Source organism: Pangasianodon hypophthalmus, chromosome 1 (assembly GCF_027358585.1).
Source record: "Pangasianodon hypophthalmus isolate fPanHyp1 chromosome 1, fPanHyp1.pri, whole genome shotgun sequence".
Lineage (NCBI taxonomy): Eukaryota > Metazoa > Chordata > Actinopteri > Siluriformes > Pangasiidae > Pangasianodon > Pangasianodon hypophthalmus.
In genome coordinates this window covers 13,868,185-13,886,955 of record NC_069710.1, presented here as the reverse complement: position 1 = coordinate 13,886,955, position 18,771 = coordinate 13,868,185, and the positions used below count along the sequence as shown (strand labels likewise).

The window sequence follows — 18,771 nt, the reverse complement described above, 5'->3', positions numbered from 1 at the left end:
CCCCGGGTGATGTGCTGTGGTGCGTGTCGCCTGCTGATTGGTGTGTGAGATGAGTTAGGAAACACAGCGGTATGAGAGTTATGTCACCGAGGATGGATGGAATATCTGGGGGCGGCTTTGACAAGACCCCAGGGAGGACGAGATAATGTACAAGTAGTGAATGATACATAAATCTGTAAAGCATAGAAAAACAGCATGATGATGTAAAGCAGTGATATTAAGTGACACAGAGTTGTATTAGTGTTTTAAGTTTGATTATGAATATAGTTATGCATGTAGTTCATCTGACACACACTTTCCTGGTGTCTGTGAGCCAGTGGGATTAGGTTCCACTAGGACAGCGTGGGTGTGTGTATGTATTTCTTGCTCTTGCCGGCTAACGCACTTTCAGAGTGAATGGACTGCGAGAAGAGCAAACCTTCAATCTCTTTCATGTTGCTATAACTCGAGGAGAAGAAACCAAACCGAACAAATGGGCTCTTTCTACCGGTACGTCCATAATATAAATGAGATTTATGTGTAATTAATGTGTAGTGTAAATATTACTAATAATATGCCAATTTGATTAAATATGTAACTATTCTCAAGCATGTAATACCTAGTTATGTGTGTGTAACAGGTAAGGAATGGGGGTATCTGCTTAATTTAAAAAAAATATTACATGATATTTTTGTTAGTTGTACTAACATTAATGATGCATCAAAACCTTGTTTGCCATTCAATATTTTTTTTTTTAAAAAAAGTTGTATTATCAATTGTGGCTCATTAAATCATATCAAACCTGTTTACACTGATGAGAACGTGCAAGCTTGATGTCCTTGAAGTGCTGTTAATATGAACAGTCTGCTGGGAGATGGGGTTGAACTTCAAAGGATGATAAGAAATAGATCAGGAGTGTGAGACAGGTGTGATTGCGCACGAGTGTACAGTAAGATAGCGGAGGAAAAGTGTGGATGTATGTTGGAAACAGAGAGAGTGATGGAAGCAGCTGAGGCACAAGCTGCTGCTTGCACCAAAATGTCTCTGCTATTAATACACCCCGGCTCTGATCCCACTAGCTGCTCGTTCTCTCTCTCTCGCACACGCACACAGTAATCTGTTTCAACGAAGTATTTATTATTTCTGTGAGCAGAAAAATGCTCTTGTCTTCCTTAGATTTATCTCCAACATGCTCAAAATACTCCTGCATTCATGTAAAATGCTCTCACATTCGCAAGTTACATCAATTACATTTGCATAAAATGCTCTCACATTTGCAAGTTATATCTCTTTCATTTGCATAAAATGCATAGTAGTTTTAGTCTATATTCACATGAAATGCTTATAAATTTACTATTTTTGCCTCTTACATTCACATAAAATGTTCTCGCATTCACTAGTTTTACCCCACATTTGCATAAAATGCTCTCACATTCACTAGATTTAGTATGCATCGGCGTAACATCCGTTTGCATTTGCTAGGTTTTGCTGCAACAAAATTGCATAATATGCTCTCGCATTTGCTGGTTTTATCACGTTTGAATAATATGCTTTTGCATTTGTTAGTTTTAGCCCACATTTGCATAAAAGACTCTCACATTCACTACTTTTATCTCACATCCACATAAAATGTTCTTGCATTTGCAAGTTTTACCCACGTTTGCAAAAATATCTCTGGCAATTGCTAATCGTACCCTAAATTTGAACAAAATGCTCTTGCATCTGCTAGTTTTACCTCACGCTTTCATAAAATGCTCTCACATTTGTTAGTTTCTACCCACATTTGCATAAAATACTTTTCATATTTGCTAACCTTAACAAACACTTGCATTAAATGCTCTAGTGCTTGCTAGGTTTTGACTCTCGCGTTCGCGTTTGAGAGGTAAATATAATGACCTACATGTGTCTTACTTCCTCCCTTCTCTATCTCTTTTGTACGTAGTAATGAAGAAGATGACGATTCCTTAACCGAGATGGAATCTGAGTCTCTAATGCAGAAAATCAATGAGAAGAAGACTGGAATTACAACTGTGATTGCCCAGGCAGAGGGTATGGAGAGGGGGGAAAAAAGGGTGTAGCTGGAGGTGTAGGTGTGGGTATTGAAATGCCAGGTGTGGTTACATAATATTAAAGCAGTACTAAACAAATGATGGTGTGGTACAGCTGTAATTGAAGGAATACAGTACTATTGCACTTAAAATGGTTGGAGTTAGAGATGCAGTAAATGTAGCTAATGAATAACTAAAATACCATTAGAGTAAAAAATAGGTACAAACCTGTGATTTGCAGCCACTCTACTGTCAGAGCTGCTGTTATAGAAAATCTATCAGCATCTTCTGACCAACCAGAATCAAGAATTCAATAGTACTGTGGTACAAATTTGTTATAACTGTTTATAAATAGAAGACTAGTTGTTGTTAATTGTGAACTTTTACTCTATTGCAGCTGAGCAGTGTCAAGAATTCTGTCCATCTAGTGTGAAACATGGCCTGCTTCAATCACAATGTGTGGCTCCTTTCCATAGAACAAGCCCCGAAACACTCAGGGAAGGGGCAAGGAGGAAAAAAGAGCACTCTGAATTTGGGCAGCCACTCTGGAGGAGTAGTGCAAGAAAGAAATCTCTAAAGATGGCAAAGGAGAGGCAGACCCCCATTGATAAACCTTACAGCAGTATAGTGAGTCTCAGCAACCGTAGGTTTAAAGTGAGCTGCTGCTCTGATATTTACACCAGCGTTGGATCTCCAGAGCTCAGTTCTCAGCCAGAATCTGTGTACATTTATGCTGAAAGTATCAAAGGTGGTGACACTTCCTGTTCTAGTGTATCGCAAGACTGGGGCTCGCTTTGCCTCTATACAGAGGTTGAGAAGACCTGTGGCGTCATGCAAGACCCTGGATCAGAGACTGCAAAAATAGACAGCAGTATAGAAGCCTTGTTCGGATCGGAATCTTCTTGCGATGGCGAGTCCATCAGAGGTGACTGTGACTCGGATTCAAGCTGCATTAATGCAGACTGGGAGCGGAGCTTTGACTCCGACAATGACTCGTGCAACTTGGTCTACAGCTTTGCTGAGGCACGGTGGGGCTCTGTCTCATCATGTTCAGGCTCTGCTGCCTCTGGTTATATCACTGACTATAATTTGGAATCCTCGTTCTCCACCACAGAGCAACATGGCAGCTCTGCTTTTGGCAGCCATTTTGAGGCAGGATGCTATGACTCGTCAATTGGCCATTTTGATGCAGGACATCGTGACTCACCAGTTGGCCAATTTGAGGCAAGGCATTGTGACTCAGCAGTCAACCATTTTGAGGGAGGATACCATGACTTGCCAGTCAGCCATTTCAAGCCAGGACACCACAACTCACCAGTTGGATATTTTGAGGCAGGACACTGGGATCTACCAGTTGGCCATTTTGAGGCAGGACACTGTGACTCACCAGTCAGCCATTTTGATGCAGGACACTGTGACTCGCCAGTCAGCCATTTTGATGCAGGACACTGTGACTCGCCAGTCAGCCATTTTGATGCAGGACACTGTGATTCTCCAGTTGGCCATTTTGATGCAGGACACTGTGATTCTCCAGTCAGCCAGTTTCACGCAAGAGGCTGTGACACTCTAGTGGGCCATTGTGAAGCAGGACATCATAACTTGCTAGTAGGGCATTTTGAGGCGGGGCCCAATGACTCACCAGTTGGCCATTTTGAGGCAGGACACTGTGGCTCACCAGTTGTCCGTTTTGAGGCAGGACACTGTGACTGGCCAGTTGTCCGTTTTGAGGCAGGACACTGTGACTGGTCAGTTGGCCGTTTTGAGGCAGGACACTGTGACTCCCCAGTTGGCCGTTTTGAGGCAGGACACTGTGACTCGCCAGTTGGCCATTTTGAGGCAGGACACAGTGACTCGCCAGTTGGCCGTTTTGAGGCAGGACACTGTGACTGGCCAGTTGGCCATTTTGAGGCAGGACACTGTGACTGGTCAGTTGGCCGTTTTGAGGCAGGACACTGTGACTCGCCAGTTGGCCGTTTTGAAGAGGCTTCCTTTGACCTGTACAATGCTTTTCCTGAGAGTAGTGATGCAGTCTGTTACAGGGGTAAAGAGCATAACTACTTTTTTCATTTTAAGAACTATTCTGAGCTAACTTGGAGGACACTACAGGGCGTCGTGACTCATCCTGATCGCTATCGCATCGCACCATTTTTCCACGAGATGATGAAAGAGACGGAGCATGATAGAAATCAAGAAAAAACAAAGATAAACAAAGGCTTTCTTTTTCATCCACAAAGGGTAAAAAAAACTTGCATATAATTTTTAAAATAATATTTAATTCTTGTGAGGAAAGTTCCAGAAATGATAAGAGACTAATTTCCAATGTTACTATCTCTTAGTTTTTACAGGCGAAAAACTCAGAATATCGGGAAGGCCAGGAATATTCCATGCTTCGCCACGTACAGAATGGATCGTATGGAGATGTGTTTAGCGTGCGTGACAAACAAACAGGGTTTACATGTGCTGCCAAAAGGGTAAGATCTCCATAAACACTTACACTGGATTTTTTGTGCGTGGAACATGTTTAGATACCGTTGTTGATTTATTGTCCTATAACAGCATTACTCATCATATTTTAGTCATTACTTATACCAAAGCGCTCGATACTGATTGGTCAGAATGCTTCAAGGCAATTCAGAGGTTTATATTAATGTGCTTGTTCTAGCGGGTTGTAGTTTCTATAGTAACAGCTCATAACACAAGTAACTTGTTTCATGGCATTCTACACAGTTAAATGCAATATATAAATGGATAAAAATTGAGATATTATTTAATAAATAGAAAATTGTAATCATCTGCAAACTACTGTGCTATAAGAGACACAAAACACTTCAGAATGTGCTGTTATTGGAAAATTAATTTCAGGGTTATTAACAATAGCTTTGTATTGTTTATTTTCCTATAACAGCATGTCATGGAGTGTATTGTTCTTTATATATGCATTTTTCTGGTGTTATTCTCTTACATCATGCATCAAACTCACCGTCTACAGATTCCTCTAAGCAGCTTCAGCTGGGAGGAAGTGGGAACATGGAGCAGGTTGGACTCGCCGCGTGTCCTTCAGCTCTACGGGGCTGTACAAGAGGGTCTCAATGTCGTCCTCTTCATGGACCTTAAAACAGGTACATTCTGAGTTATTGCTTACAATAAGTCCTTATAAGTGGCACCGGAACTAGGGAGCCATGTTTTATGAGCCACATATACACATTCAGGCATCAAACACCATCAAGCAAACCCTTAAATTCTTTTTCATTCCCCCTTTTCAGGCTCATTGGCACAGTTCCTAAAAGCAAGAGGGCATTTTCCTGAAGATTTGGCTCTTTATTATCACTGTCAGGTGCTGCAGGCTCTGGAACATCTGCACAGCAGAAAGGTGATTCACCTGGATGTTAAAGGTGAGCGTTCCACATGACATTACCTTGACTGATTGAGTTTTAATTGAATATTAAAGCTATAGTGGCTATAGTGTTCTGTTCTCTACTTAATATTGTCCAGTTTAATGCATTTCATTCTCGAAATGCTACCATGTTATTCTCATAATTGTAGCATTGCAAGTATAATGTCAAATACAGAAGAACTTTTGTTTGTAATATGGCTTTTTTTTTCAAATATTACTTGCAAAATAGTATGATGTATTCTCTTTTGTCAGTCACTTTTTTGTTCTTTCTTGTAACTAAAAAAATTGGAAAAGCATTCAGGAAGTCATGATTGCTAAAGGAAAGACTTCGAAAAGTCAGACTCAACATAGACATGAAAGAAGCACGCAAAACAATTTTGTTATTATTGATTAAGGAAGGACTGAACACTCGGTGTCATGCAGTTACAGAAAATAAATATCAACAGAGTGGTGTGATGAAGCAAAGTTACTTTCACTGCACCAAAGTTGATTATTTTCCTGTAACAACACGATTCCACTTATATTACATTAACTGGCCAATGATTATCAATTTTTATTTATTAAAGAAGTGTGTGTGTGTTTCTGTGTTTGTGTGTGTGTGTGTTTGTCTGTGTAGTGGACAACGTTTTGCTTTCGAAGGACAAGAGGGAGTGTTTCCTGTGTGATTTTGGATTATCTGAGATGCTGGACAGGACCGGATACAGCACCAAGACCTTCAGAGGTAACACAATGTGCACAAACATACACACACACACACACACACACACACACACACAAACACATTTAAACTGCATGCCAAAGCAACAGGTAACAGAACACTGCATGTGTGTGTTTTGTGTTTGTGTTTTAATGTCTTAGGTAATGGTCTGCGTGGCACAGAGAGCCACATGTCTCCCGAGGTGGCTCGTGGAGATCCTCGCTCAGACAAAGCAGACGTCTGGAGTAGCTGTTGTATGTTACTGCACATGCTCAGTGGCCATCAGCCGTGGACACGCTACTACACACACCCACTCTGCCTGAAAGTAAGAGTCCCCAACCACCATAACTGATCAGATCATTTTGCAGCCATTTATAAATACAAATAAGTGAATAAATAAAATGCATAAATAGATTAGTAAATAAGTTATGAAGCAGTGAAGTAAATATATAAATAAGTAAGTAAATAATTAAAAAAGTAAACATGCACATACATAAATAAGTAATAACTAAATTAATAATTATTAAATAAGTGAATAATAAATAAATAAATAAATAAATAGATAAATAAATTTAACAAGCAAATAAATAAATAGGTAAATAAGTAAAGAAATAAATAAATGTGTAGACCAATTAATTAATAACCACATAAAAGAGAATAAACGAATAAGTCAGTAAATAAATAAGTAAATAAAAAGGTAAATACGTAAATAAATGCAAGGAAATAAATGGATATGTAAATAGGTCAGTAAGTAATAATTAAATAAATTAATAAATTAAGTGTATAAGTAGTAAGTAAATACAGTAAGTGAGTAAATAATATCATAGTAAGTAAGTAAGAAAAATCATAGTGTTTCACAAAAAAAATGTACATCATGTACATACACATGTAAACTATAATCAGTTAAAATCAAGAAATGTTAATAAATCAGGGCCTAATAAAACTATATTAATTTAGTTTACGTCTTTTTGAGTTGATTCTTAACAAATATCGTATAGATTGTGAGTGAGCCGGCCCCTCTTTGGGAGATTCCTGCTGGCTGTGACCCCTTGACCTGTGATGTCATCAGAGGGGGATTAGTCAAGGAGCCAAGAGAGAGGGACTCGGCCATGGAGCTGCTGGAGAAAAGCAGCAGAGCTCTGCGAGCAGGTCGGTGGTGTTTAGAGATGTGGTTACCAGGTTGATGCTGTTACTTAGACTTTATGGATAGGATCTGAGAATGTGTGTGTGTGTGTCTGTGTGTGTGTGTGTGTGTGGTAGTAGTAGGCGGCCTCTTTGATCTGGTCCAATCAGCCATGCAGACTCCTCCCCACCCTCAGATCTCCTCACCAATTCCATCCCACAATGTTCTCACCAAACCCCCAATGGTCCTGCCCCCGGTTTCCATAACAACAATCCCTAGTCATGAAGAGCTCTCTGCTCCCAGAATTCAGTGGGTCAGCGGATGGAGAGAACGAGCAGCCGAGGAGGATGGGACGGATTCAGAAGACAAATACGAGGACAGCAATGGAGGGATGGACGGGACAGAAAGATGGATGGAGAAGTACTGGGGATTGAGTAATGAACACACACTTTCTGAAGACACTGACGAAGAGTTGAAGCACTTGTCAGAAGAACGATGGAGAGAAGGGGCAGCTGTAGAGAAGAGGAATGAAGAGGAAGCAGAGAGCGATGAAGAGATAGAGAGTGATCTGGGGAGTTTGAGGGGGCTGGGCAGTGAGGACGAGTGGGAGCCGTTTCACCGCCTGCAGATCCTCTGCGGTTCAAAACGGCAACATAGTGGAGATGATCCATCGTCTGAAACGGAGGAAGAGTGTGTGCCCTCTATGATGACAAGTGAGTTAAACCTGAACATCTTGCTGAATTGTGCTTTTAAAAGCAGCATTCACTTCCTTATTACAGTGCTTGGCCCCCTCTGTTTTGCCTTTTTTAAAGGAATACTCCAGCAATTTTCAAGCTAATCTCAATCCACCACTTCTGCAGAGTATGAGCGATTACCAAGACCAAGAATTTCTATATTTATTTCAGTATCTCCTTGTAGTGATTAAAGAACAGAAAACATTTTTTAGATGCCCTTATGATAGAAGTATGGGGCAGTTGCTCAACTTGACAATAAACATTTAAGATGTGTATACAGTATAAGCACGTTTTTCACACTGACAAATCTGGTCACTATGATAGATGACTATTTAATGACAGTATTGGAATGTTCTAGAAGTTCTTGTTCTGGAGAGGTTTCTCTGTCGGTGTTTTTTATTTGTATTGATGTTTTTGTCTTAACAGGTTTAAATCACATTAATGAGCGAAACTCCAGATTAACTCTCACCTGCCATCGCAGCGTCTGCATTTCTGACGCCGATCTTACTGACAAGGTGCACATCTGAGGTTGCTAGGTGTCGTCTGTCTGTCTGTCTGTCTGTCTGTCTGTCTCTCTCTCTAACCCAACACATCTCAACCCTTTTGGTTCTTCTTTAAAGGCTTCTGATTGGTCGGATGACTTGAGCTCCGGCGTGTTCTCCTCCTACAGCAGCCTTACAGATGAGCGGAGCTTCAATGTGGATTGGTCCGTCTCCACCAATCAGCCGCCTTCTTGCAGCTTTGAAGGTAAAGTTGCTCAGGTTGTTCAGGTAATCTCCATCCATTTCCTTGCATTGTTTAGGGTTCCAGCTGCATCACAAGGCGAAGGATTTTTTCTAGGTTTAAAAACATAACACAAAAGCAATCTGAAACGAATTAGTTGGGTTTATTTTCTATTAAATACAAATGAGAATATTTGAAATATTTGAAATATTTGTTTAATATTTGTTATTTCATATTTGTTTGAAATATTTCAAATATTTGGAAGTGCATTTTACACTGTACAAACCCTTTAAAAAGGATTGCTGAGACATCTTGTTTTTTTTTCTCTTTTGACTGTATATTTATTCTAAACTGACTAACTGTTCAGTAAGAACACTAAGCGGTCATGAAATCGAACTTTCTCTCAATATGTGACTGTGTGTGTTTGTGTGTAGGCCTCGGAGTGGATATCTGGGTGGAGGATGTGAGTGGGGATACTTTGAGGATCAGAGAGAAACTAAAGGTGAAGCTGGGTCATGTTGCTATAGGCATAAGTGCACAGGTGAGGAGTCTGATTTGAGCAAAATGTTAACCGAATGTAAATTCGTGGTTTGTTTTATATACAGTTGTATTGCTATGAAATCAAATACGAAATGGGACATTCATTGACACCCAATCAGTGAACAAATCTACTATGGCAAGGCTAATATGGCGTCTCCTTGTGTTCAATAAAAGATCTCCATGAGAGCGTTCAGTTTAGCCACGCTGGATGGGAAGCTAGTCTCCCCTGACACTGAGGTTCTGGAGTCGCGCATGTGGCTGCTGTGTGTCCCTGCTCCAGACAACAGCACCAACTGGACCTGGAGGATCCGAGATGGCAAAATGGAGACCCAAGAGGCTGACGGACTGCAATCGGACACCTGCTCCACTCTAGCAGCCTGAAGACTATGGACACTACATTCCCTTTCACTTCAGTTATGTGCTGATTTTTTTTTCCAAAATGGTGAATGACCTTAAAGTGCAAATTAAAATAATTATTTGGATAATTAACACATTTTTGAATTCCTTTTTCCAGAGCCAACATACCATAACCTTATGACATACCATAACCTAATTACAATTATCGATACTCTTAAAGGAGTGGGGTTATAATTTGTGAGATAAATTGCAAGTCCAATGACAAGCCTTTCCCTTCCCCTCTGCCCCTGGTCCTCTGTTACTCTGCTTTATGCTTTTTAATGAAAACAGCCTTTTAAAGAAAAATGGAAGTAAGTAGCTGTATCATCTCTGAGGGTGGAGCTTTTTTTCTGGGCCAGAAATATGTAAAAAGAAACCTGTAATAAAAAAAATTGCACAACTGTAATTTACATCTTGTGAATCAATGGATCTTTGAGATTATATGCTTATTACAAGTCTAGAAACACTTTTTAACATTACAAACTTCATCTTTAATTTGTTAGATGAGGGATATACTAATCATTATATAGGATGCTGGAGTAGCTCATAATATCCACATACTTTTAAAAGGCTTTGCTGTGACTAGCAGGTATTTCCTGCACTGGTTCACTTCTCACTGATGGCTGATTTGGCTTTTATCTGTTGCCACAGTGCAAAAGTCACCTTGTACAGTATTTATGATAAAGCCTATTTTTTAAAAAATGATCACAAATGAAAATGACTATAAATTTGTATATGAAAAGTATATTTAACACAGTAAGAAACTCAATATCTAAAAGAATAAACAAAAAACATTTTCAGTCTGGATTTATAAAGAGTACCAAATGGTCTGTTGAACACTATTCTAAAGTTTAAGGGTGAGTTAAGACCTACTGTTCTACAGAGAATCATTCACAGCTCCACTGAAGATGGACTACACTGCTTCATGAGCTCAGCAAGAAACAGACCAGAACAAAACCATCCTGAGTCTTTAACGTTTCATCAATGAGTAACATATAAAGCAGCTTGTATAAGACCAACATAATAAGCTCTAACTTTCTTTTCCTGATAACTAGCTGAAACTTTTAAGCATAAATATTCCTACTAACACTGTTCATGACATTGCATTGATATCGTTGATCACTAACTAGCCACGCTGAGTCTCTACCATAATCTGCATTCTGGGACTTTGAGTCCAACGTTTCAAACGTATTTCTGGATTTTTCACTAATACAACGTTAAACGTTGCTGGAAAATAGTATGAAGAGAAGCTCTTGCTCTTTCACTATTAGCTCCTTAAATTAAAAGTTAGAGCTTATTGTGTCGGACTTATTCAAGCTGCCTTATACGTTACTCATTGATGGAACGTTTAAGGCTCAGGATGGTTTCGTTCTGGTCTGTTTCTTGCTGAGCTCGTGAAGCAGTGTAGTCCATCTTCAGTGGAGCTGTGAATGATTCTCTGTAGAACAGTAGGTCTTATCTCACCCTTAAACTTTAGAATAGTGTACAACAGAGCATTTGGTACAATTTATAAATGTTCCAAATGAAATGTTGAAATGTTTGAGCTCATTTATTTATTTTTTTTCGTCAATTCAAATGCCACTGTAACTGCACTAACACTGTCATCACGTGACGTCAGAGCGGGACACAACTCTACAACATTAGTCCTTCTCACAGCCCTCATGTAAATGCAGCATTAAGTAAGAAATTATCATCAGAATCACTAAATACAGCACACATATTTCAATAGAAACATATTTAATGTGTTTCAGAGTGGAGTTTTCCTTTAACAGTGTGAGACAAAGTGCAAACATGACGTGTGTCAGCACTTTTTAAGGTGTGTCTGTACTTGCGACAATAAATAGGAAATGAATTACTTCCTGCTTTGTTCCAATTGGAGGGTAGCTGTGAGGGGCGGGCTGAAAACTAATTTTTAATTGACGCGATTGGTCGAGTCTGCGAGAGTGGGCGGGGTTAGTGAAGCCGGTGTCGGTGAGGTGTACATGACGCCATTTTGACGTGACAGCGGAGCCACTAGCGGTGACAGAGAACTCTCCAGAATCCTCGTCTACGAGTCGAATTTACTAAAAAAAAAAAAAAAAGAGCTTCCTTTCATAACAAACGACAAGTAAGTTAACTGATATTATGATTCTGTTATTCCTGCCTTTTAACCTTGTCGGAAGACGTTAATATAGTTTGACGTAGTCATAGATAGGAAGTCAAATAGCTAAGTTACCTCATTTTTTCCCCTCACACCCACATTTCGACAAATACCACCTCCTGCTCTATCATTGGCTAATAGCTTGATACTTACGAATGGTCGACCAATTATTTAATGGGTGCTCCCTGCGTGTAAGAAGTATTAGCCAATCCGAGAGCAGGAGGCGGGATCTGTCAGAATACGGGTGGGTAAAAAAAAAGCATCGTTTATGTAGCTAACAGCTGGTTACCTGTCAGCTAATTTGCTAGCTGGCTAGGCGAATTCACAACTAACACGACTTTCTAAATGAAGAACCTTTTTGTTTGTTTTCTTATTTGGTTAAGTAAGAAAACGTCAATGTTCATGACAGTTCGTATGCTAGCTAGCTAAATCGTCAAGTATACAAACGAGTTAGCAAGTTAGCTGTAATTAACTCTGTTTTTGTGTTTATTTCGTTATTGCTAAGCTTTTCGCTTTGTAACTTCAATAGACAGTCATACAATGCATGTATTTATGTATTTATTTATTTTTTCCATCTTAAACTATTTAAATCATTAGCCCGCATTTTATAAGTAACAATAAACGTGGCTAAGACCCGCCTACTTTCACAGGACGAGGTCATTTGATTGACATGGCAGATGACCAATCAGAGACCTTGCGGTTGGCAAACACGCGAGATTATTTCATTTATTCTCCATTAACTGATTCAAATAAACCTCTGATGACTGTTTTTTAAAGGGTTTTTTTTATTATTTGTTGAAGTTAAGGTGTTCAAAAGTTTGGCAGGTCGTGTCAGACTAGTATAAGCTCTGATATATCGAAGCAATTTGCCAGTTTTGTTATAAATCCCTGCTGAAAAAAACAATGGAAACTCTCACAGAATTTATAATGGTTTTAATTGGAATTGTACTGGTTTTAATGGAAGCTGTAATGGTCTCTGTGGGTCTCTACTGGTAATTTGTTGCCTTCTGTTGGTGGCATGTTATTTCTAGTGGATACCATTTAAGGACCAGTAATGGTTTTAATGGTTAGCTGATGGTTTGTAATGGTATTTGTAGTGGAAACCATTACAGTTTGTTTCTGTGATGGTTTCTATTATTTTAATGTTTTGGGGTTTTTTTTTTCAGCTTTTTTTCACTTCCATATTTAGGATGATTGTGATTTGTTTGTTTATTGATGACATTTCTCTTTTCTCTCAATCAGACCTGAGAGGATGGGGAATGTCTTTGCGAATCTCTTTAAAGGGCTGTTTGGGAAGAAGGAGATGAGGATCCTGATGGTGGGCCTGGATGCCGCCGGCAAAACCACCATTCTGTACAAACTCAAGCTGGGCGAGATTGTCACCACCATCCCCACGATCGGTATGGTCCACAAACTCACTGACAACACCTTGTTCAAGATAGCCATCATAACAGCGGTCAATTCGGCACTCAGTTTTATTGCAGTATAATCACTCTTATAGCCACAGACGACACAGAACTGCAGTTAAACAAGGAAAGCTAAATCTTTGTGGCACTTAAGTAACCCATCCTGTTTTTAAACAGTCAGCATAGCGTATTTACAGTACTTCCTTTGTAAAATGATAATCCATACTGGTTCAGCAGAGCACTTTCACTAGAACGCTGCCAATCCTTCCACTGTGGCAAGTTTTTGTCTTTAGCAGGTTTTTTTTTTTTTTTTTTGAGCGTCTTTGTCTGGTTCAAAGGGCGTGTCCAGAGACAGAATGTGAAATGGAGTGTGTGAACAGAAGGAGGCAACTGTGCTTGTACAAACAGAAATGTTTTGCGTCGTGTCTTGTGTGCAGTTTAGTTAGCGTTACTGTCACCACCCTTGCCATAAACACACGGCAGTTTGCCAACAATTTAAAGTGCTGACGCTGGAGTCTCAGTCCATAAATGTGAAGTAAATGTCACCGTACAGAAACTTTCACCATATCAGCAGTTACACGCTTTGTGTTTGTGCCTTTAATCTGCAGGTTTTAATGTGGAGACGGTGGAGTATAAGAACATCAGTTTCACAGTGTGGGATGTGGGCGGCCAGGACAAAATCAGACCCCTGTGGAGACACTACTTTCAGAACACACAAGGTAACACACACACACACACACAGCTGCTCACAAACTGCAAAGGGCACTTAGCTTTAGTTTTGTTTTTGTTTTAGTTTTTGTTTTTCTTCTCACTTTCTGTTTTGAAGTCTGAGTGATGAGTCAGGCATTTTTCAAATAAAAAAAATTTGAATGAAAATGAAATTTACTGTTTGAATGACCTGAAATTACTTCAGTCTATAAATCAAGTACACAGTGTAACACAACAACTGTCTGTTTAGATTATTGGGTAAATAATGATATAATCTGGATATTTCATTTAAAAATCATTTTGATATCACAGTATAATGCAGACAGAGATTTTTAAAAATATTTATTTATAAATATAATAAATAAATCTTCTACTTTCTATATTTGTAATAATAGTTGTCAGGGAGCTATGTTTCCTTTTATTTTAACTTTTAATTCTTTTCACTGTTCTAGTATTAAAAATGAAACTGTGATAGTGATACGGTGTCCATGGTTTTATATATAATTATATAGCACATGTTTAATATTGCAGTGTGTCATGTAAGGAATTAGGAAGAATGCTTTTAAGATTTTAAAACATCAGTGTCAGTTCTCTCTCTCTCTCTCTCTCTCTCTGTGTGCCTGTCTCTCAGGACTGATCTTTGTAGTGGACAGTAACGACAGAGAGCGAGTCAACGAAGCGAGGGAGGAACTGACGAGAATGCTGGCGGAAGATGAACTGCGTGATGCCGTTCTGCTCGTTTTCGCAAACAAACAGGTGACCTGTATATACTGTATTATTTTCTTCCTTTTTAATTCAATTCAATTTATTGGGACAGTGGTAACATTAACATCTGTTGTTGATTATTTTTTTACAACAGCATGACATGCAGAGTTTTATTCAATACATGTATTAATTATTGAGTATTCTTTCTCCTGCGTCATGAACTTAGCTACACAAAATGTTAGTAACAATAAATGTAATCTTTTAATCGTCTAATCACCTGCTTTTTTATTTATTTATTTATTTTTTTTTTTTTTAGGACCTGCCCAATGCAATGAACGCGGCTGAGATCACAGACAAGCTCGGGCTCCACGCACTGCGCCATCGCAACTGGTACATCCAGGCCACGTGCGCTACAAGCGGGGACGGCCTGTACGAGGGCCTCGACTGGCTCTCCAACCAGCTCAAGAACCAGAAATGAACCATTCCACCCACCCTCAGATCTGTGTGTGTATATGTATGTTGATGTGTGTGTGTGTGTGTGTATGTGTGTGTGTGAGAGATAAAGAGAAAGAGAGATGTTGGCCTTGCCTAAACCTTAGCTGGTCTCAGTATATTTTTATCCCCACAGAGAGAAAGAGAGAGAGAGTGTGTGTGTGTGTGTGTGTGTGTGTGTGTGTGTGTGTGTGTGTGTGTGTGGAAGTGCCATTTTACCAACTCAAGTGTGTTTGTGTGTGGACACGAGTGCAACATTCAGCACAAACCTCAACGGTTCTCAATCTTCTTTAGTCTTTCATAAGGGTTAAGGCTTCGCTCTGTGTGTGTGTGTGTGTGTGTGTGTGTGTGTATATGTGAGTGTAAATGTGTGATTCTGAGTGCAAGTGTTTACTTAGTGTGTATGAGAGAAAGAAAGTGTGTCTGCTTGGACCATAGATATACATATTATAACCTTGCGTTCACTCTAGCAAGCGACAGGTGACCAGTTATTCTGAAAAAAAAAAAAAAAAAAATGCTGGTCAGGCCACGTCCACTCACGTGATCAGTAACAGTCGTTATATGCCCACAAGAGACAAACTACAAGTTACTTGCTAGTGTGAATGCAGGGTTAGAGACGGAGATAGATGATGATGTCATTCTGTACAGAGCCACGCTGTAAAATGATCGTCTGTGGACATGTAACCTATTCCTAAAAGAAGGAAAACGTTGAGGTTTGTTGTTTTTTTTTTTTTCTTGCAGCAGAATGTAATTTACTTGTTACATGACATTTCATGTGTAAGTCTTATTTAATTGCTTTAACAACTGAAATGCAAGACAGACAATAGCTTGTGCACGTGTTGTTTACTTTTAGCTGAGTCTTTGTTAGCTACATCAGCTTGTTGGATTAGATTATTTATTTGATGAAGGTCAGTTAAGCAAGTTAAGGAATGGGAAAAAAAAATAATCAGATGTTGCTTTCCGAAGGACAAAATAACCTCCGAAAAATGCGTAGAAGTTAACGGAATGTACGTGGCGGTGGCTTCAGTAATGTCGGCTGTCCACGTCTCTAATGTGTATATCTATGGCTCAGACTGAGGACGGACCCCGGCGTGCCTTTCACACACCTCTCCTTCAAAACAATTCTTTCATACACACTCTCTCCTTTTCTCCTTTTTTTTTCATCCTCAAAAGTGGATTTCAGATAGCAGAGGAGGAAGGATGGGTTTGCGACCTGCTTGACGATACTGCTTTTAACTTGGCTTTGTTGAATCGTTGAAAATTTTCAAAATGGCAGATGTGTATAAGTGTAAAGTAGTGCAGTTTAATATTTATAAATATTTTTACTTTGTTACGTTCAAGTTCTGTGTGTTATGTGGCTAAGTATTTCATCTGTACATGATCACTGATTGCTTAGCCTGCTGCTTGCATGCTAGGTAGCTGATAAGTTACTTTGAAGACGTATGTAGAAGAAACAGACCAACAAGTGGACGAGGAAATGTTCCTCAACAATGTTTAATCAAAACGGTTTATAAGGCAAATCCTGGTTATTGGCTACATAAGCTGATCATGTGACAGTTGCGTGTCATACAAGGGCGTGTTAAAAGCAGTATTGGAAAGCAGGATTGTTTGTTTGGTTCCCTGCAATAACTCATAAAAATCCACCAATAGTGTTACAGGCATGTTGAATATGGGCCAGACGTTCTTTTCTATGGGTGCACTTTTATTCTATTTAATAATGAAGAAAATTCAGCCCTGGTGTGTGTTGTGTAGCAGGAACGGCATTGTAACCTGTATCAGGTTGGGAAGATCCTTTTCCATCCTCGATTGTCCCTTGCATCATTTGAAAATCCCCCCCCCCCCCCTTTTTTTTTTCTGCCACCTCTCTTCTGATTCCGCAGTTTAGTTTTCAGTCCTGAACGGGTGTAGGATAGAGACAAGCCAGAAGAGTGTGTCTGGGTTCTTGACTGTACACTACCTTTCAACCAAGCACAATCACAGTACATTCCCCACTCCTTCCCTTGTACTTTTGGACTTGATTTAAATTAAAAACCCTTCAATCATCTCGTGTTTCTCTGCTTTTCATTTCTAGGAGTTTTATAATTCCTTCAGAACTCTATGCAATCACTGTCTTATAGCACAGCACTGTTGAGTTCTTGATTCTGATTGGTGAGAAGGCGTTAAAGCAATTCACAATGAGCTCGATCTAATATGGTATTGTTTCTGTAGTAACAGCTCATTTACATAAAAGGATAATAAAAAAAAACTTCTGTAAGGAGATCTAACTTGATCAGGATCTTTATGATAACGTACACTACAAGGGTCCTTGTATAGAAGCAAGTTACAGAACCCAAAAAATTAATCATGGAGCATTTCAGGCACAGTTACATTAATATGTGCTTGGATAAGGTTGCTGAATTTTGCTGCGTTATACCACACACACACACACACACACACACACACACACCTGATGTGATCTGTTCTGAAGTTCGTTAATCACATGTTTATAATGTTTATGCAAGAACTGATGTCTGTGTGCTCTGAGAACACCGAGTGATGGAAACATGCTTAAACATTCCTGTAATTCTTATCAGTTGACTCTGATAACGTTGATCAGAGGCGTCTCTCACATTTAATGATACACACACACACACACGCGCATTGAGCTCAAAGGTTACTGCTGATAAAACACAGTACTATCAGTACTATGTAGTCAAGACCGTTCACCCAGATCGGTGTGACTACTAAGTGTATTTTACAGAAAAAAAATCAACTCATGAGAGGCTCAAACGTCATCTCAGATCTCTTGTTTAATATGCATGTATAATATATATTTTTATATTAACTCTAAAAACATGATGGTTTAACTTGGAAGGCATGTAATCTGTTTGCATGTGAAAGCAACACCATTCATTCATTAAGGCATTTATTCATTCATAAGTAGAAGAAGAGAAAAAAATCCTTTAAATTTTATCTGTCAAAGATTCCACAATTGTTTCTTTACCCTTATGGAAAAAAGTTTTTCACATGTGATTATGTGAGTAATATTATGTGAGTAATATGTGCTCTTATGTGTGTGTGCGAAAAGCCAAAGAAAGAAAATATAATGTGAAAATAAATTATGTGAAAAATGACTGGTGGGAAAAACATGATGTGGAAATAAATGAATTGGTTTTTAAAAAATGATGTGAAAAACTGAATCATGAGTAAAAATCGTGTGAAAAATTTGTGTGAAAATGAATGAATCATGAAAAAAATCACAATAAAAATGAGTGAATCGTTAAAAAAAGGCATGAAAAATGAATCCTGAAAATGAATGCACATAAAAATGAATGAATCATGAAAAAATCACAATAAATATAAATGAATTGTGAAAAAATCACAAAAATAAATGAATCATGAAAATGAAAGCACATAAAAATAAATGAATCGTGAGAAAAAAAGTGCATGTGAAAATAAATGAATTGTGAAAAAAGACATGAAAAATGAATTGTGAAAATGAAAACACATGAAAATGAATGAATCATGAAACAAATCACAATAAAAATGAATGAATTGTGTGGGAGAAAAATCACATGAAAGATTATCTCTTAAAAAAAGAAAATAAATGAATCCTGAAAGATTATATGTGAAAAATAAATGAATCGTGTAAAAATATCACTGCACTACATGTAAAAAAATGAGAAAAACGTATTAAACATACATCT

At 38.7% G+C, this 18,771-nt stretch overlaps 2 protein-coding genes across 6 annotated transcripts; both read left to right on the top strand.

The window, feature by feature from the left end:
* The first annotated feature begins 112 nt into the window (after nt 1-112).
* On the top strand, nt 113-11,735 carry LOC113533797 (uncharacterized). Of its 4 annotated transcripts, none has more exons than XM_026926146.3 (14): nt 113-489; nt 1,922-2,028; nt 2,425-4,262; nt 4,364-4,498; nt 5,017-5,146; nt 5,291-5,419; nt 6,038-6,142; nt 6,280-6,443; nt 7,117-7,267; nt 7,382-7,954; nt 8,402-8,490; nt 8,596-8,722; nt 9,133-9,239; nt 9,413-11,735. In XM_026926146.3, exons 1-14 carry the CDS (start codon nt 473-475, stop codon nt 9,617-9,619), a joined length of 3,879 nt encoding a protein of 1,292 aa, XP_026781947.3. In that variant the 5' UTR covers nt 113-472; the 3' UTR covers nt 9,620-11,735. The 4 variants fall into 4 exon arrangements, with proteins under 4 accessions (XP_026781947.3, XP_026781946.3, XP_034160432.2 ...); XM_026926145.3 differs by having other exon boundaries at nt 7,379-7,954; XM_034304541.2 differs by lacking the exon at nt 113-489 and having other exon boundaries at nt 2,504-4,262; nt 7,379-7,954.
* arf2b (ADP-ribosylation factor 2b) lies at nt 11,602-17,127 on the top strand. 2 transcript variants are annotated; one of them, XM_026926190.3, is made up of 5 exons: nt 11,602-11,741; nt 13,017-13,174; nt 13,789-13,899; nt 14,520-14,644; nt 14,910-17,127. In XM_026926190.3, exons 2-5 carry the CDS (start codon nt 13,027-13,029, stop codon nt 15,069-15,071), a joined length of 546 nt encoding a protein of 181 aa, XP_026781991.1. In that variant the 5' UTR covers nt 11,602-11,741; nt 13,017-13,026; the 3' UTR covers nt 15,072-17,127. The 2 variants fall into 2 exon arrangements, with proteins under 2 accessions (XP_026781991.1, XP_034161510.2); XM_034305619.2 differs by lacking the exon at nt 11,602-11,741 and adding an exon at nt 12,133-12,156.
* Nucleotides 17,128-18,771: the final 1,644 nt, after the last annotated feature.

Excerpts from the sequence above, each read along its gene's own strand:
- arf2b (XM_026926190.3), top strand. The coding sequence starts at position 13,027 with ATGGGGAATGTCTTTGCGAATCTCTTTAAAGGGCTGTTTGGGAAGAAG. Across the intron at positions 13,175-13,788 it reads CACCACCATCCCCACGATCG|GTTTTAATGTGGAGACGGTG; the intron begins GTATGGTCCACA and ends TTTAATCTGCAG. Across the intron at positions 14,645-14,909 it reads TCGTTTTCGCAAACAAACAG|GACCTGCCCAATGCAATGAA; the intron begins GTGACCTGTATA and ends TTTTTTTTTTAG.
- LOC113533797 (XM_026926145.3), top strand. Across the intron at positions 2,029-2,424 it reads TGTGATTGCCCAGGCAGAGG|CTGAGCAGTGTCAAGAATTC; the intron begins GTATGGAGAGGG and ends ACTCTATTGCAG. Across the intron at positions 7,955-8,401 it reads TGTGCCCTCTATGATGACAA|GTTTAAATCACATTAATGAG; the intron begins GTGAGTTAAACC and ends TTGTCTTAACAG.